The sequence below is a fragment of the Geotrypetes seraphini genome, chromosome 1 (assembly GCF_902459505.1).
Source record: "Geotrypetes seraphini chromosome 1, aGeoSer1.1, whole genome shotgun sequence".
In the NCBI taxonomy this organism is placed as follows: Eukaryota; Metazoa; Chordata; class Amphibia; order Gymnophiona; family Dermophiidae; genus Geotrypetes; species Geotrypetes seraphini.
The window spans coordinates 60,322,079-60,348,981 of NC_047084.1; the positions used below are offsets into that span (position 1 = coordinate 60,322,079).

Sequence of the window (26,903 nt, forward strand, 5' to 3'; positions counted from 1 at the left end):
ACGCGGCAGCGTTTCTTGGACAATAGTGTAAGTCCACTGCTTCAGGGCTAATAGCCAACATACATTAAGGCATCTAGGATACATCGACTGATCGCTTAAGCCATTGAACATTGCTTAAGTTAAGTGAACCTTAAAATTACATTGGAAACTGTTGATTATAAGTAACTAGATTGCCTCTCATTTCTCTAACCTTGAGAAGTTGCAACGTTTATATGCTATCTATTTAAAGTAAGACTGTAAGAACAGAGTATAGTCCATTTAAAAACTATTTAAAAATTTTTTTGATATGAATATTTTAGCATGGATTTTTAGGGTTTAAATCTATTAAATGAGAAAAATACAAAAATATATAAAAATAACACATAATAAATAAAATAGATGTTTAAAGTCCCAGGTTTTTTTGGCCTATGATTGGAGCTTGGAGTGGTATACTACGCTGACAGTTCAGTCCATGATAGGACTACGCGTAGGCTCCAATTCTGAGGCCTTTTCCTGGATTAGAAGTTAAGTTTCGTTGCACCTCTCATATTTAGTGGGTTGTATTTTCAATATTAATATTTATATTTTGGACCACTTGGGTAGCTTGGATTTAAGATATAAAATAAACCCACCAGGATGTTTGAAAAAAACACCCAATTGGGCAGGAAAATCGAATCGAATCGAAAAACCAATTCAATAGGCTGAATCGAATCGAATCAAAAATTTTTTTCCTGAATTGGGCAGCACTACAATGCCCTATGTGTAGAGGTAGAGCTGGAAGTTAGAGATGGAAGTTGAGACACTGGTAAGGACTCAGCTCCTTGTGCAGATGTATCTCGAGACACTCGCAAAGACTCAACTCCTTGCATAGAGTGTGTAGATTGATCTCGAAGCACTCTGAGGAACTCTACTCCTTGTATAGAGTGTGTTGGTTTTTCTCAAGGCACTCTCAAGGACTCAACTCCTTGTATAGAGTGTGTTGGTTTTTGTCAAGGCACTCTCAAGGACTCAACTCCTTGTATTACTACTGAGTGCTCAGGAAGCAGGGTCGAGGCAGGAGTTAATTTGGCAAGCATGTTACCAAACTCCTGATGCAGAATAACTTCCAACATACTTTGCAAAGCCCGCATCGAGACCACTGGAGCTGGTACAATTGGTGTGGCTATAGACTCCAAGGAAGACGACTTCGAGGAAGAGTGTTGCCTCGATTTCGACACATGTGTCCTGGAGATCCTCAGACCCACTGGTTCTGGAGGTGATATGTTCGTAAGGACTGGCTTAGCAATCATACCAGATGGAGACACCAAGGATAACAGCACCCCAGGGGAAGAGTTAGCTGAGCTCCCTAAAGATGAAGACTTCCCCATCGAGGAAGATTTGATCGAGGTCAAGGTTGAAAATTTTGACCCCGGAGAAAACTGTGCTGGAGTCAAGGTCGAGGTTGGGGCAGGAATGGGATTCAAGGCCTTAGGCAAAGGCCGATCCATTTCTGGACTTGACAACATCAATTGGTAAGTGTAGCACAGCGCATGCCCAACTCCAAACGTGGTCAGGCTACACTTCGTAACCCTGTGACCGGCCGGGATTGGAATGAAACAAGCATGCGGCAAGATCAAAGCCCGCAGGCTGAAGCCGCGAATAGGCCCCGCCGTGACACGAAGAAAATAAGAGACTAAAATTTTTTTTAAAAAAAATGAAACGCGCAAATAAACACAGCGACCCTATAAAGAAAATACACAAGCCGCAATGAGAGAAGGCATGAGTAGAACTAAGTTTAGCACAGAGTGTCAAAATGAATGGCTTATTGGCTCTGTGGAAAACAGAACTGAGGAGACACACGCCCTACATCGGTCGGGAAGGCAGTCGCAAACTTTCTAAAAGTTTTACAAGCAAGTCTGCTTGCGAGGCTGTCCACATTGGGGCTCTGTGGATGACATCACCCATATGTGAGAATATGCTGCCTGCTTGTCCTAGGATAATCCTTGTTACTTGAACTAACATCTAAAATAAGATATCAACACAGCAAAGGCAAACAATCTATACTGCTACAATTTGTCATCTCTGCAGCGTTTGATGCAGCTGACCACTCTCTCCAACTTCTCAAATTAAATGAACTTGAAGTACAGGGTATAGTATTACAGTGGTAATCACAATTCTTAAAAAATAGAACATATGAAGTTTGGAAAGATAACAAGAAATCTCCACAATGGAAACGCACACTTCTTATTTGGATAATTCCATTCTGGTTTTTACATACCACAAGGTTCAACACTATCACCTGCACTATTTAAAAGCATTGGGAAAAACCTGACCTTGATCTAGGATCACATCTTCTCATATGCAGATATATTCATTCTCTGTATAGCAAAAGAATCCTTCAATAGCACCCTAAACTACTTTAAAAAAATATAATTGACAACCTAAGTTCATGGACAATGAGAAACTTCCTCAAACTAAACAAATCTAAAACAAGAATTTTATGGTTCGGAGACTATAGCTCGCTACCTAGCACAGAAATGGAGCTATCCACAGGTGAGAGTCTAAAGATAGAAAACTCCTTCAAAGTACTAGGAATTACACTAAACTCGAACTTAACCTTCAACACACACATCACCTATCTAGTGAAAAAAATCTTCTTTGAGACAGCTGAGGACAATAAGACCAGTCCTGACAGAGATTAGTTTCAGGACAGTAGCACTATCTGTCCTAATACCATACCTAGATTATTACAACTCACTATATTTCGGCATTACAGAAAAAGAACGCAAAAGACTACAACTACTACAAAATACGGCTGCAAGACTAATTCTACAACTAGAACAACTACATTGGCTACCGATGAAAAAGAGAATCCAAATGAATATTTAGAACCGCAATCCTTAAATATTCTAATGCACTCTCTTGTTATATCAAGACTTGACTACTGCAATTCTCTTCTACATAATATTACTCAAAAAGAAAAAAAACGCTTACAAATTGTTCAGAACATAGCAATTAAAATAATTCATAAAGGTAAAAAATACGACCACGTAACACCTCTTCTAATCAAATCACACTGGCTGCCCATAAATAACCGAATAACTTACAAAATAGCTCTACTGATTTTTAAAACATTACATACTAATGAACCACAATTTATAGATCGTCTATTAATCCCCCATTCTTCAAATCACTCTTTACGATCCGAATCCCAAGAATTATTAATGGTTCCCTCTTTAAAAATAGTAGGGACAAAACGCCACGATATTTTCTCCGTAGTAGCTCCTCTTACTTGGAATACTCTTCCTCTATATATCAGAAATAATAAAAATTTAAATAAATTTAAAACTAATTTAAAATCATTTCTTTTTAAACTCTCTTTCGATCTCTAAATTCACTTCATTGCCAATTTCTATTTTAAAACTTTTAATCCCTTCCTAATGTTTCCTCCCTCCCCTCTCAGACCCTCTCCCTTTTCCCTTTTAGGGAAACAATATTTTTGTAACTTTTAGCCCTCATGGTCATTCCATATGTGTCATAGTATGTTTATATTGTTTTGTGTGTCAAATTCCCTTTTTGCTAAAGTAGTATTAAGAAATTGTTAATTTTACCCTTTTAATGTTCAATATTATATAATTTAACAATGTTTGTAATATTTTGTTAATCGCTTAGTTTGTAATAAGCGATACATCAAATAAAATTAAACTTGAAACTTGAATAAATAAGTTAAAAAAAAAAGAATAAGAGAATCCAGTTCAAGATAGCCTGCAAGGTTCTCAAAAAGACTTATGGAGAAAATTCAGAGAGACTAACTTCTGGTATCAAAGTCTCACACTTCAACTCACACATATCACAACACTACAAACTATCCTTTCCATCACCTCATCAAGTACAAAAGAAAAAGATATGAGAGGGTATCTTTGAATACCAAGGACCTCTCATTTGGAACAAACTGCCAACACATCACGTACCTGGAATTCCAGAAGAAACTATCTCTTCCCATCTTAGCTGCTTCCTCATCCTTCACCCCTTCCTCTAAAACCAGCTCTCCTAACAAAACTTGATCCCTTTTGTATAATTATTTCCTTCTTCCATTGGATTAGAAAGAATAAAAAATAGTTTGGATAAACTTATGGGAATCCACAGCTTATCCCTGGGAATACGAGGGAGTGCTGGCAGATAGGAAATAGAGAGTGGGGATAAATGGATAAAACTTGGACTAGAAAAGTGTCACGAGTGGAATGCCATAGAGTTCGGTGCTTGGACCCGTGCTCTTCAACATATATATAAAAGACCTGGAAATTGATACGACGAGCGAGGTGATTAAATTTGCAGACGATTTGAAGTTACTCAGAGTAGTGAAGATGCAGAAGGATTGCGAAGACTTGCAACGTGACATAAACACGCTCGAGAAATGGGCTGCAACATGGCAAATGAGGTTTAACGTGGATAAGTGTAAGGTGATGCATGTCGGTAACAAAAATCTTATACATGAATACATGATGTCCGGTGCAGTACTCGGAGAGACCCCCAGGAAAGAGACTTGGGAGTACTGGTCGACAAGTCAATGAAGCTGTCCGCACAATGTGTGGTGGCGGCGAAAAGAGCGAACAGAATGCTAGGAATGATTAAGAAGGGGATCAGGAACAGATCGGAGAAGGTTATCATGCCACTGTACCAGGCCATGGTACGCCCCCACCTGGAATACTGCATTTAGCACTGGTCGCTGTACATGAAGAAGGATACAGTACTACTCGAAAGGATCCAGAGAAGAGTGACTAAAATGGTTAAGGGGCTGGAGGAGTTGCCGTACAGTGAGAGATTAGAGAAACTGCGCCTCTTCTCCCTTTGTAAAGAGGAGACTGAGAGGGGACATGATCGAAACATTCAAGATAATGAAGGGAATAGAGTTAGTAGATAAAGACAGGTTGTTCACCCTCTCCAAGGTAGGGAGAACGAGAGGGCACTCTCTAAAATTGAAAGGGGATAGATTCTGTACAAACGTAAGGAAGTTCTTCTTCACCCAGAACATGGTAGAAAACTAAAACACTCTTCCGGAGTCTGTTATAGGGGAAAACACTCTCCAGGGATTCAAGACAAAGTTGGACAAGTTCCTGCTGAACCAGAACGTACACAGGTAAGACTAGTCTCAGTTAGGGCACTGGTCTTTGACCTAAGGGCCACCGCGGGAGCGGACTGCTGGGCACGATGGACCACTGGTCTGACCCAGAAGCGGCACATAAAAAAATAAGAATAGCCTTACTGGGTCAGACCAAAGGTCCATCAAGCCCAGTAGCCCATTCTCACGGTGGCCAATCCAGGTCACTAGTACCTGGCCAAAACCCAAAGAGTAGCAACATTCCATACTACCAATCCAGGGCAAGCAGTGGCTTGCCCCATGTATTTCTCAATAACAGACTATGGACTTTTTCTCCAGGAAATTCGATCTCTCTGCAGCTTTCGATGTTGTCCACCACGACATACTACTTTATTAACTTTCCGAGATAGGAATTGAATCCACCGTCCTGAAGTGGTTCTCAAACTTCCTACGCTCTCGCTCCTACCCTGTCAACACAAATGGCACCATGTCCGTTCCTTGGACATCATCTTGCGGTGTCCCTCAGGGATCACCCCTATCCCCTATTCTCTTTAACATCTACATGTCTTCCCTGAAACTCCTCCAATTATCCTCCCTTGAAACAATCTACACATACGCTGATGACATCCTTGTCCTCCTTGAGACAGACCAGAACCTCACCAACCTCCACGAGAACATTACAGCTTGCATTATGAGACTCCATTCCTGGTCCTTCTCGGTACAGATGAAATTGAATGAATCAAAAACAAAATTACTCTGGCTCAGCCCAAAATTAGAACACCTGCCCACCCTCTTCGCAGTACCCTCAGGTGCTGCATTGCAGCTTGAGTTCTCAAGCAAGGTCCTTGGCATCATTATCGATTCTTCTCTCTCCCTCAATGACCACCTCAACTCCTTGGCTAAATCATGCTTTTTCAGCCTCCACATGCTGAGGAAAGTAAGATCCTATTTTCGCCAACAACATTTCGCCGTCCTTGTCCAATCCATCATCCTCTCCAAATTAGACTACTGCAATGCCATGTACTTAAGCCTATCAAAAAAAAGTCTTCAAAGACTCCAGCTAATCCAGAATACTGCAGTCAAGTTGATCTTTGCAAAACGCAAGTCTGACCATGTCTCCCCACTCCTAGCCAAACTTCACTGGCTCCCAGTGATTTCCAGAATCCATTTCAAATGCTCCTGCCTGGTTTTTAAGATCATTCATGGCATCCTTCCTCCCTTAATCCCACTATTTTATAACTCCTAGAGTCCTGACTCTACCAGACCCACCCAAAGGTATAAATTATCCTTCCCCTCTCTACACGGTATTCGCTATGCATGCAAACTGGGAAAATCCCTTCTCTTCAGAATCACAGGTCTTTGGAACAACCTTACTACCCCGCTGCGGAACCTGGGCTCCCTCCAATTATTCTGCATGCAACTGAAAACCTGGCTTCTCACTAAAATGTAATTTTATCCCCCCTTACTCTTCTCTTCTATATATACGTTCATGTAAACCTTTTTTTTCCTTCTCTTCCTATATTTTAAGTTCTTGTAAACCGTGCCGAGCTCCACAACATCCGTGGAGATGATGCGGTATATAAACTTAAGGTTTAGTTTAGTTTAGAAATTGTCCAAACCCTTCTAACTATTCTCTGAGTGAAAAAATATTTCCTCCTATTGGTTTTAAAAGTGGATATGGTTCAATCAATGATCTGAAACAATGTCAAACATAAAAATTTTTTTCTGCAAATTGGCACTTAATGAAATAAGATAATGCTCTTTTCAACTATAATGACAAAATAATGCTCAGAATTTAGAAAGTTGGTTGGGCTGAGAACTTTTCAGCACTCCCTCATAAGCAGCATGGAATCTATCTAATGCCAAGATCTGGATTGGCCATGGTTGTAAACAAAACACTGGATCTGTTGGGCTTTTGGTTTGACCCAGTATGGCAATTCTTCTGTTCTAAGAATCCTCACCAATTAGCCAAAACTTGTATTAGCAGAGGAAGTGGAACAAGAGTTAATTTAACCACAACCAGAACAAACACAAGCACTGGTAATGCAGATGGAGGACACCCCTTCTTGTCTGCTTACCAAAATGTTTATGGCTTCTTAATCTTGATTTTTCTCTTCTTCAAACACTAGTTATCCTATAAATGAAACTTTTACTGATCTTGATGCAGGTCAAAGATCTAGGGAGACCAGGTTATAGGATATATGTATCATGATATCAAACTGTTTATGTGTTGTAGAACTATTGAACAATCCAGTATCTAAAATATTATTGTTCATCAGTTAAGGAAAACAAATAATGCCACAGTAATTAACTTCTAAATCTTTGTACTGCTTTATTGTTTGGTAGTGCTAGTTAAAATACTTATGCTCCTACTGTTAAATCCATAATTTAGCCCTGCTGCATTTATTGCTTCAAGACACTTTTAAAAAAAGGCACTATGTCAAGGTCATAAAAAATTTTTAATCTCAAAAGAAGAGCCTGATGCATCCTATATACACTTTTCACAATAGTTTTTTTTAAATACATTAATTGGTATAGTGAACTTTATCTTCAAAATAATCCAAATCAGATGCCAATTGAACTATTCATTCTTTCATATTTACTACAGATATAAATACTCTTTCTCAGTTATCTTTTTCACAAACAGGAATGTATTCCAATATTTTTACTTGAATATACAATTAAGAAAACAATTTGTATCCGACAATTCTAAACAAACCAAACCCCCCCATTGCAATATTATCTACATCACATTGCTCTATGCTGTTATTTAGGAGCTTTGTACAAATTCACAGCTAAAGCTACCAATGTGCCTACTGCATCAATGTGTAATAATGTTTTTAATGTGTGTCATTTTACCACAGGTTGAATTTTATGCAGAAACCTGATACTAATACACATTAGCAGAATTAGTGCACATTACTACTCTAGCTGTTGTTTCTTTAAAGGCACAAGTTGTGTTGCATTCAACTCCTGACTCATACCTCTTTATCTTAAACAGGCTGGTGATAGTTTTTGAGCTGAAACACATCTTTTTTTCTTTCCTGAACCATTTATTATTGTTTTTATCATAGGTGTAATCTATTGTTTTAGCTCTACCCATAATATGATTTGTCCTAGGCATATCCATTGCTATCCTCAATAGAATCTAGACTGTCTAATTATGACACTTGACATTCCTACTGTAGCCAATATTCAAGAATACCAGACATTCAATCTTGGTGTCAACCATTTCATAAGCATTTATCAAAATGTTCTCCTCTTTACTCTAACCATCTTTTATACCAGTGTTTTCCACATCTGTTCTGGGGATCCCATAGCCTGTTGTGTTTTCAGGATGTCCACAATGAATATGCATGAGATCTCTAGTGTATAGACATCTATCTCATGTAATATACATTGTGGATATGTTGGAAAGCTTATTGGCTGTTAGGTCTCCCAGAAAAGGCTGGGAAGTCCTGCTAAAGCCCAAGCAATACAGGGGGCAATATTCAAATGAATGTATATGTTTAGTGGCAGCCATTAAAAATGTAAGTCCTCTCTCTATCTATGAATTTTCAGCTTCATTATATGGAGACTGCCACTGAAAATTCTCTCTAAAGTGCTCCAGCATTATCTGAACATTGTTGGGGAAGAGTGAGAACATTTTACCCAGCAGTACAGATGGTTGAGATTCAGCCACTATCCATATAACCAAGTGGTTTAATTTAGGACAGAAAGTTAAACTACTCAGTTATAAGTATAATGGCTGAATACCATATATATCAGCCACAGATTAGTTCTCCATGTATATTCAATGTTGCTGCCTATCTAGATATGCCAATTCACTTCAAAGATCATCCAATCTCTTTGTTTATCCTATAAATTGCCATCAAAGCAGAATGTCTCTAAGATGGGTTATACATTTTGTCACCAGAATGTCCTGATCTTTACCAACCTGAGAAGAAAGAAAATGTAGAACTGAATTAGCATCTATCACATGATTGTGCCCAATCCTGGTTCTGAATCACAGGGCTGGTGCAAAAGAATGCTTTTACAAAATCAGCTGTACATTTCTTGTATTGTATTTTACTGGAAATCAATGAATCCTACTGGTGTGTACACGCATGTATTTTTTGTCTGCATTCATATTAAATATATATTTAATGTTATATAATAACTGTACATTAAATATGTATTTAATACATATATATATATATATATATACACATACATACATCCTAGATATGGCAATAGACATTCTTTTCTAAAACAAAGATACAAAAAAAGGAATTGATCTAAAAAAAATCTTTTAAAATGACCCATTGCAATTAACTGCATACTGGAAACAGAGAGAAAAACAGGTAAAATTATACAAGGGATACAGTCAGTTTTCTAACGTCTCACAAAACTATCCATCACTGGGACAGCTTTTGCTCAATGAAGAGGAAAAAATTGATTCTATGTACAAAAGAATTGTTTAATTGTTTAGCTTTGGTCCACCAGTCTGATTTCTACAAGGACAGTGATAATGAACAGCTGACTATTATCTGCATAAGAACCAATATGTTCATTAGAACTGCATTTGGCATTTCTTTCCAAAAATTGCATTGGAGAGTTGCTTTTCTTAATTTTCCACTTTTTCATCCTGCACTTCCTGTGTCGATTTAATTCTTAAATCTTCAGCTTCTTCAGAGTCCACATGCTGAGTTTCTCCATTATCTGTATCACCTATTTGGTCTGATTCCCTTTCTTCCAGTTCTTCTTGCTGCACATTTAAAGGTTCAACTTGTTCTGTATCACATTCATTGAGAAGTTCAGTCTGTACCTCTTCCATCTGTATTTGATTCACATGTTCAACATGTATCTCCTCTACTTGTACTTCTGTTCCTGGTTCTATTTGAATATGTTCTACTTCTAGGTGATCCACATGTATTTGGTCTTGCATATCATCAATTTGAGTACCTTTCATTTGATTCTCCTGTAATAGATTTGAATGCACATGTTGTACAGTTACCTGTGGTGGATCTACCTGCACCTGAATTACTTCTTCAACAGGTAACATGTGGAGTTGCTGCACTTGCTCTCCAAAAGTCACTGATGTTGCTTGTTCAGTTTCTACAGTCTCTACTGGAAGTACTACCTCTGTCACTATTCGCTGTGAAATGTTGTGAGTTTCCCTCAGATGCCGTCTCAGTTCACTTCCTTGCATAAACCATAAATCACATATTGTACAATGATTGGGCTTATCACCTGTGTGTAATACCAGATGATCTTTAAACTGGTCCCAGCTGTTAAAGACACTGTTGCATACCTGAAATTATAAAAATGCTGTTTTTAGATTATGAAAAGGTTAAAGTTATAATGCATTTATATTTATTCATTTGTTTTAATCAGATGCTGCTGATAGATACTAAAAAGAGATTATGTATGCCCAAGACCAAAGAGAAGTTGAGCTTATCCAGTTCTGAGATGATAGAAGTGAGAAGAAGTTATGGCTTCAGTAGAAGGGTACTCTAGCACAGTATTTCTCAACCTGCTGTACGAAGTCCACCTGTTGGGGGTACGCAGACTGGCCGCAGCCTGGAATCTCTCCCTGTCTCTCCCACCCACTGAAACTGCAGCCATACCTGATTTCTCCCTACCTCTCCACACCACCCCCGAAACTGACCCTGCCACCCTACACACTCTTCCCCCCCCCCCGACACAGCAACAGGCATGAACCAGACACGAGCAGCAACTACACAAGCGGCTGGCCCACAAGCCTTCCCCCCGACGTTAATTCTGATGTCGGAGAGGAAGTTCTGGGCCAGAAAATCGCTACATGACTGGCCCGGAACTTCCTCTCCAATGTCAGAATTGACGTTGGGGGGGAAGGCTTGTGGGCCGGCTGTTTGTGCAGTCACTGCATGTGCCTGACCCATCCCTGTTGCAGTGGCTTCAGGTGAGGGGGAGCAGGCAGGGAGAGAGGAAGAAAAAGTTTAAAGTTGAGGCAGGGAATGGAGTGTGTTGGGTGGCAGGGGGCAGGCAGGGAGAGAGGAAGAAAGAGTTGGAGGGAATGGAGTGTGTTGGGTGGCAGGGGGCAGGCAGGGAGAGAGGAGGGAATGGAGTGTGTTGGGTGGCAGGGGGCAGGCAGGGAGAGAGGAAGAAAAAGTTGGACTCACGGAGGGACAGAGAGAATGTTGGTTGGGGAATGGAATGAGGTCTGGAGGAGAGAAAGCATGCAGGTGGAAGAAAGAAAGAAATATTGGATGCACAGTCAGAAGGAAGTACAACCAGAGACTCATGAAATCACCAGACAGCAAATTATGCAGTTTCATCCAAGATTAAGGACAGTGGATCTCCGAATAGCTTTTTCCAAGGGTAGGAATTTGAAAAAGGTTTTGAATCCTGCCATGCTCCCATTAACAAAAGCCCCCACAGTAACAGGAGACCATAGACGATGTGGTGCATGTAAGACCTGTGCGGTCACAATAGAATGTGACTCTTTTAACCCCTAGGATAATTAAGAAAGTACAGTTACTTACCGTAACAGTTATTATCCAGGGACAGCAGGCAGATATTTTCAACATGTGGGTGACGTCATCCATGGAGCCCTGCAGCGGACAGCCTCGCTTGAAGATTTTCAAGTTTGCGAATGCTGCACCGTGCATGCGTGTGTGCCTTCCCACCCGAATCAGGGCGCACGTCTCCTCAGTTCAGATAGCTAGCTAAGAAGCCAACCAGGGAAGGTGGGTGGGTTGTGAGAATATTTGCCTGCTGTCCCTGGATAACACCTGTTACGGTAAGTAACTGTACTTTATCCCAGGACAAGCAGGCAGCATATTCTCAACATATGGGTAACCTCCAAGCTAACCAGAAAGGGATGGTGGGAGTGTTGGCAATTTAGGAGAATAAATGTTGTAAAACTGCCTGACCAAAATGGTCATCCCGTCTGGAGAAGGTATCCAGACAATAATGAGAGGTGAATGTATGAACTGAGGACCAAGTGGCAGCCTTACAGATTTCCTCAATAGGAGTTGATCTGAGGAAAGCTACAGATGCCGCCATTGCTCTAACTTTATGACCTGTGACTCCACCCTGAAGAGGGAGACCAGCCTGAGAATAACAGAATGAGATGCAAGCAGCCATCCAGTTGGAGATGGTTCTCTTGGAAACAGGATAGAAACATACAAACATAGAAGATGACGGCAGAAAGGGGCCATGGCCCATCAAGTCTGCCCACTCTAATGACCCACCCCCCATGACATTACCTCCCTAGAGTTCCCACATGTATATCCCATTTCCTTTTAAAGTCTGGCACGCTGCTGGCCTCAATCACCTGAAATGGAAGTTCATTCCAATGATCAACCACCCTTTCAGTGAAGAAATACTTCCTGGTGTTTGCCATGACATTTCCCACCCCTGATTTTCAGCGGATGCCCTCTTGTGGCCGAGGGACCTTTAAGAAAGAAGATATCCTCTTCTACCTTGATACGGCCCGTGATATATTTAAACGTTTTAATCATGTCTCCTCTCTCTCTACGTTCCTCGAGTGAGTATAGCTGCAATCTTTTCAGCCGTTCCTCATATGGGAGATCTTTGAGCCCTGAGACCATTCTGGTGGCCATCCGTTGAACTGACTCAACTCTCAGTACATCTTTTTGGTAATGTGGTCTCCAGAATTGTACACAATATTCCAGATGAGGTCTCACCATGGATCTGTACAACGGCATTATGACTTCGGGCTTCCGGATGACGAAACTCCTATGGATGCAACCCATCATTTGTCTTTGATGAAGCCTTCTTCACTTAATTGGCTGTTTTCATGTCTTCGCTAATGATCACCCCAAGTCACGTTCTGCCCTAGTTCTAGCTAAGGTTTCACCATTTAGTGTGTAAGGTCTGCACGGATTTTTGCTGCCAAGGTGCATGACCTTACATTTTTTAGCATTGAAGCTTAGCTGCCAAGTCGAGGACTAATGTTCCAATCGAAGTAGGTCCTGCTTCATACTGTCGGGCACGGTGCCTTTACTTACTATGTTGCATAGTTTGGCGTCATCAGCGAATAAATTGATTTTACCTTGAAGCCCCTGAGTTAGGTCTCCTACGAATATGTTGAAAAGGATCAGGCCCAAGACCGAGCCCTGCGGCACTCCACTAGTCACCTCTGATGTTTTTGAAAGGGTGCCATTTACCATCACTCTCTGAAGTTTACCGTTTAGCCAATCATTGACCCATGCAGTTAATGTTTCTCCCAAACCCATCATTTCATCTTGCTCAATATCCGGCGGTGTGGGACACTATCAAAAGCTTTACTAAAGTCCAAGTACACGATATCTAGGGACTTCCCCACATCCAGCTTTCTCGTTACCCAGTCGAAGAAGCTAATTAGGTTGGATTGACAGGACCTTCCCTTGGTAAATCCATGTTGGCGGGGATCCCGTAGATTTTCCTCATCCAGGATTGTATCTAGTTTGTGCTTAATTAGTGTTTCCATGAGTTTACTCACTATGGATGTGAGTCTGTAGTTTGCAGCCTCTGCCCTGCATCCCTTTTTGTGGAGAGGGATGACATTAGCTGTTTTCCAGTCCAGAGGGACTCTTCCCGTATTCATGGAAAGATTGAAGAGCACGGATAACGGCTCTGCCAGGACATCACACAACTCTCTAAGCACCCTGGGGTGTAGATTGTCTGGTCCCATGGCTTTGTGCACTTTGAGTCTTGATAGTTCGCAGGAGATGAAAAGTTGAGGAGCAGTTTTGTGAGGTTGAGTGCGATGCAAGTAAGAACATAAGCAGTGCCTCTGCTGGGTCAGACCAGAGGTCCATCATGCCCAGCAGCCCACTCACGCGGCGGCCCATCAGGTCCAGGACCTGCATATTAATCCTCTATCTATACCCTTCAATCCCCTTTTCCTTCAGGAAAACATCTAATCCTTTCTTGAAACCCAATACCGTACTCTGTCCTACCACACCCTCTGGAAGCGCATTCCAGGTATCCACCACCCTCTGGGTGAAGAACTTCCTAGCATTGGTTCTGAATCTGTCCCCTTTTAATTTATCCGAATGCCCTCTCGTTCTTGTAGTATTCGAAGGTTTGAAGAATCTGTCCCTCTCCACTTTCTCTATGCCCTTCATGATCTTGTAAGTCTCTATCATGTCCCCTCTAAACCTCCGCTTTTCCGGGGAAAAGAGCCCCAGTTTCTCCAATCTTTCAGCATAGGAAAGGTTTTCCATATCTTTTAATAATCTCATAGCTCTTTTCCGGACCCTCTCGAATATAGCCATGTCCTTCTTAAGGTATGGCGACCAGTATTGGACGCAGTACTCCAGATGTGGGAACACCATCGCCCGATACAACGGCAAGATAACTTCGTTCATTCTGGTTGTAATACCTTTCTTGATGATACCTAGCATTCTGTTTGCCTTCTTAGAGGCCGCTGCACACTGGGATGACAGTTTCATTGCCTTGTCTACCAGTACCCCTAAGTCCTTTTCTAGGCTACTTTCACCCATTACCAACCCTCCCATCGTGTAGTTGTACCTCGGGTTTCTGTTTCCTAAGTGCAAGACTTTACATTTCTCTACATTGAACTTCATCTACCATCTCGTCGCCCACTCCCCTAGTTTGTTCAGGTCCCTTTGTAAATCTTCACAGTCCTCTTTAGTCCTACCCCATTAAATAGTTTGGTGTTGTCTGCGAATTTTATTGTTTTGCACTTCGTCCCTGTTTCTAGATCATTTATAAATACATTGAATAGCAGCGGTCCAAGCACCGACCCCTGCGGAACACCACTCGTGACTCTCCTCCAGTCCGAGTAGTGGCCCTTCACTCCTACCCTCTGCTTCCTACCTGCCAACCAGTTCCTGATCCATCTGTGTACGTCTCCTTCCACCCCATGGTTCTTCAGTTTCTGAAGTAGGCGTTCATGGGGTACCTTGTCAAAGGCTTTTTGGAAGTCTAAGTATACGATGTCTATGGGGTCCCCTTTGTCCATCTGTTTGTTAATTCCTTTGAAAAAGTGCAATAAGTTCGTTAGGCACGATTTTCCCTTGCAGAAGCCATGTTGGCTTGTTTTCATAAGTTTATTCCTTTCTAGATGCTCCTCGATGCTATCTTTTATCAGTGCTTCCGCCATTTCCCCCGGAACCGAGGTCAGACTTACCGGTCTGTAGTTCCACGGGTCACCTCTTGATCCCTTTTTAAAGATGGGCGTAACATTGGCTATCTACCAATTCTCTGGGATCACGCCTGTTTTCAGCGATAGATTACATACTTGATGTAGTAGTTCCGCTATTTCCTCCTTTAGTTCTTTCAGTACCCTAGGGTGGATTCCGTCCGGGCCCGGTGATTTGTCAGTTTTTAATTTTTCTATCTGCCTGCGTACGTCTTCAAGGCTTACTTCCATGGATGTTAATTTTTCTGCTTGGTCTCCCTTGAAGATTTGTTCAGGTTCCGGTATGTTGAAAGTGTCCTCTTTTGTAAATATGACAAAAAGAACATATTTAGTCTTTCCGACACTTCTTTCTCCTACTTCACCACTCCCTTCCTATCTCCGTCATCCAGCGGTCCCACCTCATCCCTAGCTGGCTGCTTCCCCCTAACATATCTGAAGAACGGTTTGAAATTTTGTGCTCCCTGGCTAGCCTCTCTTCATATTCTCTTTTTGCTTTTCTAACCACAAGGTGACATTCTTTTTGATACTTCCTGTGTTCTTTCCAGTTCTCCTCGGTTTTCCCCTTTTTCCATTTCTTGAATGAATTCTTCTTATCACCTATCGCTTTCCTCAGTTCTTTAGTTATCCACGCCGGGTCTTTTATTCGGCTCTTTTTGCACCCTTTTCTGAATCTGGGGATATACAGATTTTGTGCCTCTTGAATAAAGACCAGGCTTGCTCTACATTCTGCCATTTCTTTGAGCTGTTCCTAAGTTTCTTCCTTATCATTACCCTCATCGCTTCGTAGAAAGATAAAGCACATTTGCAGTCCAGAGTATGAAGTGCAACTTCTCCAGGGTGAGAATGAGGCTTGGGGAAAAACACTGGAAGAACAATGGATTGATTGAGATGAAATTCTGAAACTACTTTAGGAAGGAATTTAGGATGAGTACGGAGAACCACCTTGTCATGATGAAAAACAGTGAAAGGTGGATCAGCAACCAAAGCTTGTAACTCACTGACTCTTCGAGCAGACGTGAAGGCAATGAGAAACACCACTTTCCAAGTGAGATATCTGAGATGAGCCGAATCTATTGATTCAAAAGGAGGCTTCATTAATTGAGCTAGGACTACATTAAGATCCCAAACCACAGGAGGCAGTTTGGTGGTGGTTTGATATTGAAAAGTCCTTTCATAAATCTGGAAACCACAGGATGGGCAGAAAGGGGTTTCCCTTCGATAGGCTGATGGAAAGCAGCAATAGCACTTAGGTGGACTCTAATAGATGTGATTTGAGGCCAGAATGAGATAAGTGCAGTAGGTAATCTAGTACTGAAGATAAGGAGGTAGATTGGGGCTCCTTGTGATGAGTAGCACACCAAGTAGAAAATCTAGTCCATTTTTGGGTGTAACACTGTCTAGTGGACGGTTTTCTAGAAGCCTCTAGAATGTCCTTACAGATTGGGAGAACTGGAGAGAGGCAATTAGGTTGAGAGGAACCAAGCTGTTAAATGTAGAGACTGCAGGTTGGGATGAAGCAGAGATCCTTGACTCTGTGTAAGCAGAGAGGGAAAAACTAATAGAAGTAGAGGCTCCCTGGTGCTGAGTTGAAGTAGAAGGGAGTACCACAGTTGTCTGGACCACCGAGGAGCTATCAGAATCATGGTGGCGCGATCCTCCTTGAATTTGACAAGAGTCTTGAGAATCAGAGGGAATGGAGGAAATGCATAGAGAAACTGATTCGTTCAATTCAGAGGGAAAGCATCGGCCTCGAGGTGGTGAGGAGAGTATATCCTGGAGCAGAACTGAGGCAGCTTGTTGTTGTGGGGAGATGCAATCTGCGGAGTCCCCCACTGAGCAAACACCTATGGAGAAAGGAGGAATTGAGTGTCCATTTGTGCGGTTATAGAAGACAACTAAATTTGTCCGCCAGATAATTGTGTTGCCCTTGAATGTAGACAGCTCTGAGGAAGATGTTGTGAAGAACTGCCCAATTCCAAAGCTTGAGAGTTCCTGGCAAAAGGAGAGGGATCCAGTACCTCCCTGTTTGTTGACATAATACATGGCCACTTGGTTGTCCGTCCAAACAAGGACCACGTGGTCGTGTAGCAGATGTTGAAAGACTTTTAGAGCATTGAAGTTTCAACAGATTGATGTGACAAAGATGATCCATGCTGGACCAATGGCCTTGAATACAGAGACCGTCAAGATGAGCCCCCTATGCGTAGGTTGAAGAATCTGTCGTGAGGACCTTCTGATGTGGAGGCGAGTGGAATAGCAAACCTCTGGAGAGATTGGAAGAGAGCATCCACCAGAGGAGAGACTGTCTCAACGAAGAAGTTACTGTAATGTGTTGAGAGATTGGATCACAATCCTATCGCCACTGAGATGCCAGAGTCCACTGAGGAACTCGAAGGTGAAGTCTGGCAAAAGGAGTCACATGAACTGTAAAGGCCATGTGGCCGAGCAGGACCATTATTTGTCTCGCTGAGATTGTCGATAGAGAAGACACTTGTTGGCAAAGGTGAATGAGAGCATCTTGACGTGGTTGAGGCAGGAATGCTCTGAGCTGAAGTGTGTCCAGTATGGCTCCGATAAACTGTAGAGTTTGTGATGGATGCAATTGGGACTTGGGAAAGTTGACTTCGAATCCCAGGCTTTGGAGGAACGTAATAGTCCATTGGGTTGCTACAGTAACCTCCTGTTGAGACGACACTTTGATGAGCCAGTCATCTAGATATGGAAACACCTGAAGGCCCTGTGTCTGCAGGGCTGCAGCTACTACTATGATGCACTTCGTGAAGACCCTGGGGGATGAGGCGAGTCCGAAAGAACTCGGTATTGAAGATGGAGATTCTCCACCCAAAAAAAGAGGAATCTGCGAGAGGCTGGATTAATTGGTATACGAGTGTAAGTCTCCTTGAGATCTAGAGAGCATAACCAATCCCCTTGGTCCATCAGGGGGTACAGTGTTGGGAGAGAGAGCATCCAAAACTTCTCTTTGACCAGAAATTTGTTGAGGGCTCTGAGGTCCAGAATAGGTTGCAAATCCCCGTTTTCTTTGGGACTAGAAAATAACGGGAATAAAAGCCCGTGTCCCGCTGGTTGAGGGGAACTTCCTCGACAGCTCGAAGACAAAGAAGAGCCTGAGCTTCCTGAAGAAGAAGGGGGAATTGCGACACGTTGGAAGGAAACTCTCTTGGAGGGAGATCTGGTGGCACTTGGATGAATTAAAGTGAATAACCCTCCTGAATGATGGTGAGAACCCAGAGGTCTGATGTAATCTGCTCCCACTGTTGGTAAAAATGATGAAGTCGACCTCCTATGGGCAGAAGAGAAGTCTGATGGATGCAGGTGAACGTTATGTTCAGACTTAGATCGTCAAAAAGGCTGCATTGGTTTAGCTGCAGCAGGGGTCTGAGGTTTTTTGTTGATGTTGTTGCTGCTGCTGTCTTCTAGGTGGAGGCTTGGAAAAAGCCGAAATAGACTTTTGAGGGTAATGCTGTGGAGGCAGTTTATAAGGTTTAGTAGATGGAGCCTTAAGCTTAGGCAGAACCAGAGAGGTAAAAGATCACTCATGCTCAGAAAGATGCTTGGTAGTTGCCTCGATGGTATCGTCAAAAAGCTCATTACCTTGACAAGGTAGATTAGCTAGACGGTCTTGCAAGTTGGGATCCATATCTACAATGCGTAGCCAGGCCAAGCATCGCATTGCTACCACACAGGCAGTCACCCTAGATGATAACTCAAAGGGATCATAAGTGGCCTGGAGCATGAAAAGGCGAATTTGAGAAAAAGTGTTTTGCAGTTGCTTAAACATAGGTAGGCGATGGACAGCCAGGTCAGGAAAGAAATAAGGCATGGTTTTAATGCAGTACTTAAAGTAGGACATGAAGATGAAATTATAATTGAGGACTCTATTAGCCATCATGGAATTTTGGTAAAGACGATGACCAAACTTATCCATGGTACGTCCTTTCCTGCCCAGAGAAACAGCAGCATATACCTTGGAGGGATTAGATTTCTTTAGAGAGGATTCCACAACCAAGTATTGATGATATAATTGAGCTTTCTCAAATCCCTTGCAAGGAACTGTACGATATCGAGATTCCATTTTAGAAGGAATTGCTGGTATGGAATAAGAAGTCTCCAGATTCCTGATGAAAGTTTGTTTTAATACAGGATTCATGGGAAGCCTCAAAGCTTCCTTGGGTGGATGAGGAAGCTCCATCTCGGCCAAGTATTCAGGGGTATACTTGGACTCAGACTGAAGATCAAACTGAAGAGCCTTACCCATATCAAAGACAAACTTTGTTAAAGATGATGTCCTAGAAGCTGAAGCCTCCGCCGGAGGTGAAGAGGATTGTGATCTAGAAGCTGCCGAGTAGGATGGAGAGGCTTCTCTGGAATAATGAGAAGGCATATCTGTATCCAAAGTAAGCGTTACTGAAGAGGCTCTACTCTGTGATATTGGTGGAGTGAGAGAATGCTTACGCTTCAGAAGCCTCGAAGGAGAAGACCCAGGAGTCCAAGGAAGGGATGACCTCGAGTCATGCTTCGGAGAGATAGGTGAAGGAGGATTTCTCATGAGTGGCCTCGAGGAAGGAGTCCTCAACTTGCCTCGATGTAGAGATGCAGGAGGTTTAGGAGGCTGTAAAGGTTGAGACCTATGCCTGGGCTTCGAAGGGGTCTCGAAGGGCCTCGAAACTCGAGGTACGGGAGACAACCTATCCCGTACAGGAGACTCTTTGCTCTTCTTAGATGGCAGATGCCTCAAAGATGAGGCATGCTTTGAATGGTGCCTCGAGCGAAGTTTGGCTCCCTCCTCAGGAACAGGCTGGGGTGCTTGGAGACTTGAGCCTGGGAGGACGAGGAGAAGAGTCACTGGAGGACAGTCGTCGAGACCTACAAGGCTTTTCTCGAGGCGCCTCAATGGAATGCTCAGGCTGGCTCGCATGAAGCAGGGTCTAGGCAGGAGCAAGCTGAGCCAAGACTGAGGTAATTTGAGTGGTCAGGATGGCTTTCAGCATGTCCTCAAACATAGGCACTGAGACCAAGGGATCTTGTCGTATAGGTGCAGCAGTGTGCTCCAATGAGGGTGACCTCGAGGATGAGTATTCAATATGTTTGGAGGCACGCTTGGATGGAGGTCTCGTAGAGGCTGGCACGACTGCACTTGTTGCCTGGACTGCCTGAGAGTCAGCTGGAGGCTTCTTAGGTAGCGTACCTGGAGAAGGAAGAGGAGACTTACCCGAGGACGGTACCTTAAGATTGAACAGTAGACTAGGCCTTCGAAGTCAAGGACGAGGTCTTCGAGGTCAAGGTTGCCCCTGGAGTCGAGGCTGAGATTGAGGCCTTTTCCGCAGACTGCTCCATGTTGCCAAAGAGCTCAAGAATCTGGAGACGACGTCTGCGAAGGGCCCAAGGTTGAAGGGTAGCACAGCATGGCAGGACTCAGGACAATGTTCTGGTCCTAAGCACTTGATGCACCAACGATGGGGGTCAGTCAAAGAAATGGCCTGGAAACACTGGCTACACTTTTTAAAACTGGTAAGAGGCCGGGACATAAACAAGGGACAGCTGCAGTCGAACGAGGACTGACGGTAGGGCCTAAGCCCTTAGCCTGCCAGACGGAACCGACGGAGAAGGAATAAAATATTAAAGTTCTGGGTTTTTTTAGACACGGTGCGAGAAAGGCACTTAGTAACACAGCAGAGCTAAGAAACAGGGCTTCTCGGCTCCGCAGAAAACTAAGAGCTGAGGAGATGCGCATCCTGACTCGGGTGGGAAGGCACACGCGCATGCGTAGTGCAACACTCGCAAACCTGAAAATCTTCAATCAAAGTCTGCTTGCGAGGCTGTCCGCTGCGGGGCTCCGTGGATGACGTCACCCACATGTTGAGAATATGCTGCCTGCTTGTCCTGGGATAATATAGATTATATCATTCTACCACATGTAAGTCCTCTAATGTAGTTGATATCCTGACATGCAGTTGCAATAAGCAGTATGTAGGGCAAACGACTAGAACTTTAAGTGTAAGGGTGACTGAGCACAGATCAGCAATTTCTACCATGAAAGTAGGTGCCCCCTTGGTCCAGCAGTGCCGAGACACTGGACACTAGTTTGATTGCTTTAAAGTATTTTTGATCGATATGGTGACTATAGGGAGCAGAGGGGGTGATCTCGATAAGTATTTGGTCGAGCATGAACATATATTGCTTGCACTCTCTTGAACCTGTGGGCCTAAATCAGGCTATGGAGTGGAGGGTTTTTTTCTAAATATTTTTTCTTTTTTGAATTTTCTTTTTCATTTTTTGCAAGTCTGAAGCTTTTGAATGTGATGTATGTTGTGTGAATTATTGTGGTGAATGTGATGTGTGAGTGATTATGGCCGTTCATTTGGAGTGTTACTAAAGATCAGCTGTTTTTTAGTGAGGAAGTTCACCGTGTGAGTGATTATGAAAACAGTTGTTTTGTCCCTTGACGATACGAAGTTATTCAGAGTAGTGAAAACGCAGGAGGATTGCGAAGACATGCAACAGGACATAAACATGCTTGAGAAATGGGCCGCGATATGGCAAATGAAATTTAACGTGGACAAGTGTAAGGTGATGCATGCTGGTAACAAAAATCTTGTACACAAATAAAGGATGTCTGGTGCAGTACTCGGAGAGACCCCCCAGGAAAGAGACTTGGGAGTACTGGTCGACAAGTTGATGAAGCCATCTGCGCAATGTGTGGCGGCGGCGAAAAGGGTGAACAGAATGCTTGGAATGATTAAGAAGGGGATCACAAACAGATCGGAGAAGGTTATCATGCCACTGTACCGGGCCATGGTGCGACCCCACCTGGAATACTGCATCAAGCACTGGTCACCGTACTTGAAGAAGGACAAGGTACTACTCGAAAGGGTCCAGAGAAGAGCGACTAAAATGGTTAAGGGGCTGGAGGAGTTGCCGTATAGCAAGAGATTAGAGAAACTGGGCCTCTTCTCTCTTGAAAAGAGGAGACTGAGAGGGGACATGAATGAAATGTTCAAGATAATGAAGGGAATAGACTTACTAGATAAAGACAGGTTGTTCACCCTCTCCAAGGTAGGGAGAACGAGAGGGTATTCTCTAAAGTTCTTTTTCACCGAGAGAATGGTGGAAAACTGGAATGCTCTTCCGGAGGCTGTCGTAGGGGAAAACACCCTCCAGGGATTCAAGGCAAAGTTAGACGAGTTCCTGCTGAACTGGAGCGTACGCAGGTATGGCTGGTCTCGGTTGGGGCACTGGTCTTTGACCTAGGGGCCGCCGTGGGAGCGGACTGCTGGGCACGATGGACTACTGGTCTGACTCAGCAGCGGCAATTCGTATGTTCTTATGAAAGTTGTGAGTCAGTTTTGATGGTTTCCTATAGACTGTCTATTTGGTGGCATGCTATTAATGATCAGCTGTTTTCTCAGCGAATACGCTCACTGTGTGAGTGTTAGGACTGGTTATTGCTGCGGTCTTACTTGATTGTATTTCGCTGATGGGTGGGTTTATTTCATTGCAGTGTCCTTGCCAGTACCAGAGTCATTATTGAAAGCAGAATTTTAGGAAGGTTGGTGTTTGACAAACAGGCGGACTAACAGAGCACGTTTATGAATGTAAGTATGTATGTGAGGTCGAGTGGATGAGGCTTGCAACAGTTGGAATTCTGATTTGGCATAAGTACACATTACACCATAGCTATGATATTTCACGTAAGTCGTATAGTTAGGATTTCCTCTGAATATTGTTTAAGGTTCATGTAACAGGTTATATCTTAAAGGCGGTTTGTTCTAGTTCTTTCCAAGTGGGCTAGTTTGACTCCACTTAAGTGCACGCCCTTCGGACCGGTTCTCCACATGCGCTTAAACTGAGTATGCGCTTAATAGGAGTGGGGGGGAGGGTAGGGGGAGGCTGCAGTTAAGTCGGCTCAGTTTAAATATGGCATATGGGCTGCTGGAGCCTAAAGTACAGGAAAGCTATGCCCTACACCTTGAGTTGAAGTGGAGCACTCACTTTCCCAGCTGTCCCAGCGCTTAAGATGCTGTGTGAAGCCTAGCCATTCCCAATCAGAATGTGATTATATTTAATCGGAGTGAACATAACATGAAAGAATAGAGGTTGGACCTATGACATCAGTGCACATAAACGGATTGTGTGCTTATCCGAATTGCAAATATCCGGAGTTTACGTTCATTGACTTTAATGTTAAAAAAACGGGACTGTGGTGGTAGGCTGCGTATAACAGAATGTGTGCTTAACTGACATGCACTTAGGTGGTGTCACCTGTATATAAAAAATGTTTTTGGAACGTGGCTTTGTGATGAAATTTTCCCTTATCTCCTGAGGAAGCCAAGGGCAAAACGGGCCCCACTGGGATCAGTGTCAAGGAGTTTTCATCTGCTATTCACAGCTAAGTTCCTTTGTTGTTTGAAGATTTTGAATATAATATATATTTACTTATGGAGGAGGTGGTCGACCGATTATTATGATAAATCCCACAGAATAGATTGGCTCTATAATGAGTTGGGGATATAAATGCTGAAGTCTTTCCATTCTCCACATATGAATATTTTCAAGATAAGAGTTAAATGCTTTTAGGATATTTAATCAGTCAATATATCCTTATTTAAAGAATTGGTGAAAGAAATTTTAACACAATATATATCTGTTCCACATTTTTGTTTATTGTCTTTGTTGACTTCTTTGTGGAGTATATTGTCTGGATCTTCGTTACCCACAATAAATATACATGAGATAGATTTATTTACAATGAAAGTAGTGCATGCAAATCTCTGCCATGCATATTCACTGAAGGTATCCTGAAAACTTGACTGACTGGGTATATCCTGATGACTGGGTTCAGAACACCTGATTTAAAAAGTAATTTTATAAGGCATTTAAAATGTTTTATTTGCAAAAATGGCCTTTTATAGAATTGCCTGGACTATATGCATTCAATCTTATGTGCACAAGTTTATTTGACCCAAGAGGAGACATTCTAAGGGATGGGGTTGGAGAGGGTTAGAAAATATACATGTATAATCTAGGTGACCAATTAGAAACTTACCCTCATAGAAACCCATTATTGTAGGTATAGTATTATTTTACATGTGGCAATGGCTTTCATTTTTTCCTCTAGATGTCAAACATCATATTTCTATTTCCTTCATAACTCTCTTTAAACAAAAATGCTACAACATAAGAACTATTAATATAAAAACACAAAAAACAAGCAATACCCCATGCCCAAAAACCCCAAACCAAACTCAGAAGGTAACTATAGCTGCATACCTGACATTCATAGAGTTTCTTTCTTCCTTTTTTTGCTCCTATCCCAGATTGACAAACTGTCAAGTGACACTTAAGCGTACTGTTTCTAGCAAAGCGTTCATGACAGTTTGCACACTGAAATGGCTTTTCACCTGTTGAGAAAACAAGAACAAATAACTGCGGTGACTGGCTTACTCTCTGGAATGTTTAAATTGATTTTTTTTTTTCATTTTTGGAGGTAGGTAGATGAAAGTATATTATAGTGATAAAGGCTAGGGATATGCACAGGTGAAGATTTTAGGTTTATTCTTGGATTTTTTAAAATTTATTTTTCCAATTTTTAGATTTATTTTGTTTGGTTTGTTTCAAAATATTTATTTTAATAAAAATATTTTAACATGAAGAACTGTATTTAATATGCATATTATAAAATGTATGTACATTAATTTTTAAAGTTAAAATGCATTAAATAACTTCTGTGTTCACTACAATTTTTAAGGACCCCCTCAGTTACTTTCCTGTAGCAGGTGCTATCCAGGGGCAGAAGGCAGATATTCTCACAGATGAGTGATGTCATTCATGGAGCCTGGTATGGACAGTGCTAAAGTGTACTGTCACTTTAAGCTTTTAGTGAAGCTTCAGGGGACTTCCCACACCGCGCATATGCGAGTGCCTTCCCATCTGATGCTGGCTGGCAAGGTCATCAGTGAAGAAGCCAACTAGGGGCCTCCTGTCCCTGGATAACACCTGTTACAGGTAAGTAACTGCTTTATCCCAGGACAAGCAGGCAGCATATTCTCAAAGATAGGACTCCGTAGCTTAACTGAAATGGATGGAGGGAGAGTTGGCCTCTAAATAAAGAATAAATGGTGCAGCACCACTGAATGAACTTGGGCATACCATCTGATATAAGTATGTATAGAGCAGTGGTCTCAAACTCGCGGCCTGGGGGCCCGCCAGGTACTATTTTGAGGCCATCGGTATGTTTATCATAATTACAAAAGTAAAATAAAACAGTTTCTTGATCATATGTCTCTTTAGCTATAAATTACAATATTATTATTAAGACTTAGCCAAAAGGAAAAATTTATCCTCTATAATAAAACCCAAAGCGCGCATGCGCACTTAGGGTTTTGTGATCACTGCGCCGTGCTGTGTCCATCCATGCTGAATTCAATTTAGGAACACAGAGGCAGGGAACACGCCGGCGACTCCCACCTACCACCCTCACTCACCAACCGCTGCCGCCGCTGCTGCTCCTCTTCAAAGCAGCCTGTTGAGGTTTGCCGGCCGGCTGTAGCGAACCTCGCAGGCCACTCTCCACCTCGGTAGCATGTTTCCTCTGATGCGATCGCGTCAGAGGGAACACGCTACCGAGGTGGAGAGCAGCCTGCAAGGTTCGCTACAGCCGGCCGGCAAACCTCAGCAGGCTGCTTTGTTGAAGAGGAGCAGCAGCGGTTTGTGCCGGTGGGCCAGAAGACACCAGGAACCATGGATGGAGGGAGGGTAAGAACGGGGGGGGGGGGGAACAGAAGGGGGCCACGGAGCAGGCAGGCATGGCACAACAGGGGACCAGGGGGAGAGGGAAAGGGGGCTGCTTTGTGGGGAGGGTTGTGCTGGGGCAGACAGCAATCATAGGGGGAGGAACAGAAGGGGGCCAAGGAGCAGGCAGGCATGGCACAACAGGGGACCAGGGGGAGAGGGAAAGGGGGCTGCTTTGGGGGGAGGGGTGTGCTGGGGCAGACAGCAATCATGGGGGGAACAGAAGGGAGCCATAGAGCAGGCAGGCATGGCACAACAGGGGGCCAGGGGGAGAGGGAAAGGGGGCTGCTTTGGGGGGAGGGGTGTGAGGGGGGCAGACAGCAATCATGCTTTGCTCTGGGAGGGGGAGAACAGAAGGGGGCCACCGAGCAGGCAGGCATGGCACAACAGGGGGCCTGGGGAGAGGGAAAGGGGCTGCTTTGGGGGGAGGGGTGTGCTGGGGGGCAGACAGCAATCATGCTTTGCTCTGGGAGGAGGGAAACAGAAGGGGCCATGGAGAGACAGACAGGCAGGCATGGCGCAACAGAGAAATACAGGCAGGCAGGGGACCAGGGAGACAGACAGAAAGAAAGACAGACAGACAGACAAGGGACCAGGGAGAGACAGACAGAAAGCATGACAAACAGACAGGGAGCCAGAGAAACAGACAGACAGCGGCCAAAGAGAGAGAGAGAGACAAAGAAAAAAAGACAGACAGCAGCCAAAGAGAGAGAGAAAGAAAGAAAGAAAGAAAGAAAGACAGGAGGCCAGGGAGAGACACAGACAGAAAGAATGACAGACAGACAGGAGGCCAGAGAGACAGACAGAAAGACAGACAGCAGCCAAAGAGAGAGAGAGACAAAGAAAAAAAAGACAGACAGAGAGCGGCCGAGAGAGAGAAAGAAAGACAGACAGACAAGG

The 26,903-nt window shown here is 43.1% G+C and overlaps 1 protein-coding gene across 8 annotated transcripts in view; it reads right to left on the reverse strand.

Annotated features, from left to right (window-relative positions):
- Window positions 1-7,496: 7,496 nt before the first annotated feature.
- ZNF131 (zinc finger protein 131) overlaps window positions 7,497-26,903 on the reverse strand; it is a 195,275-nt gene continuing 175,868 nt past the window's right edge. For all 8 annotated transcript variants that reach the window (XM_033931963.1, XM_033931954.1, XM_033931933.1 and 5 more), the window contains 2 exons: window positions 24,483-24,613; window positions 7,497-10,349 (listed from right to left, as the gene is read on the reverse strand). In XM_033931963.1, the coding sequence (XP_033787854.1) occupies window positions 9,663-10,349; window positions 24,483-24,613 (818 nt within the window). In that variant the 3' untranslated portion in view covers window positions 7,497-9,662. The remainder of the gene's footprint in view (window positions 10,350-24,482; window positions 24,614-26,903) is intronic.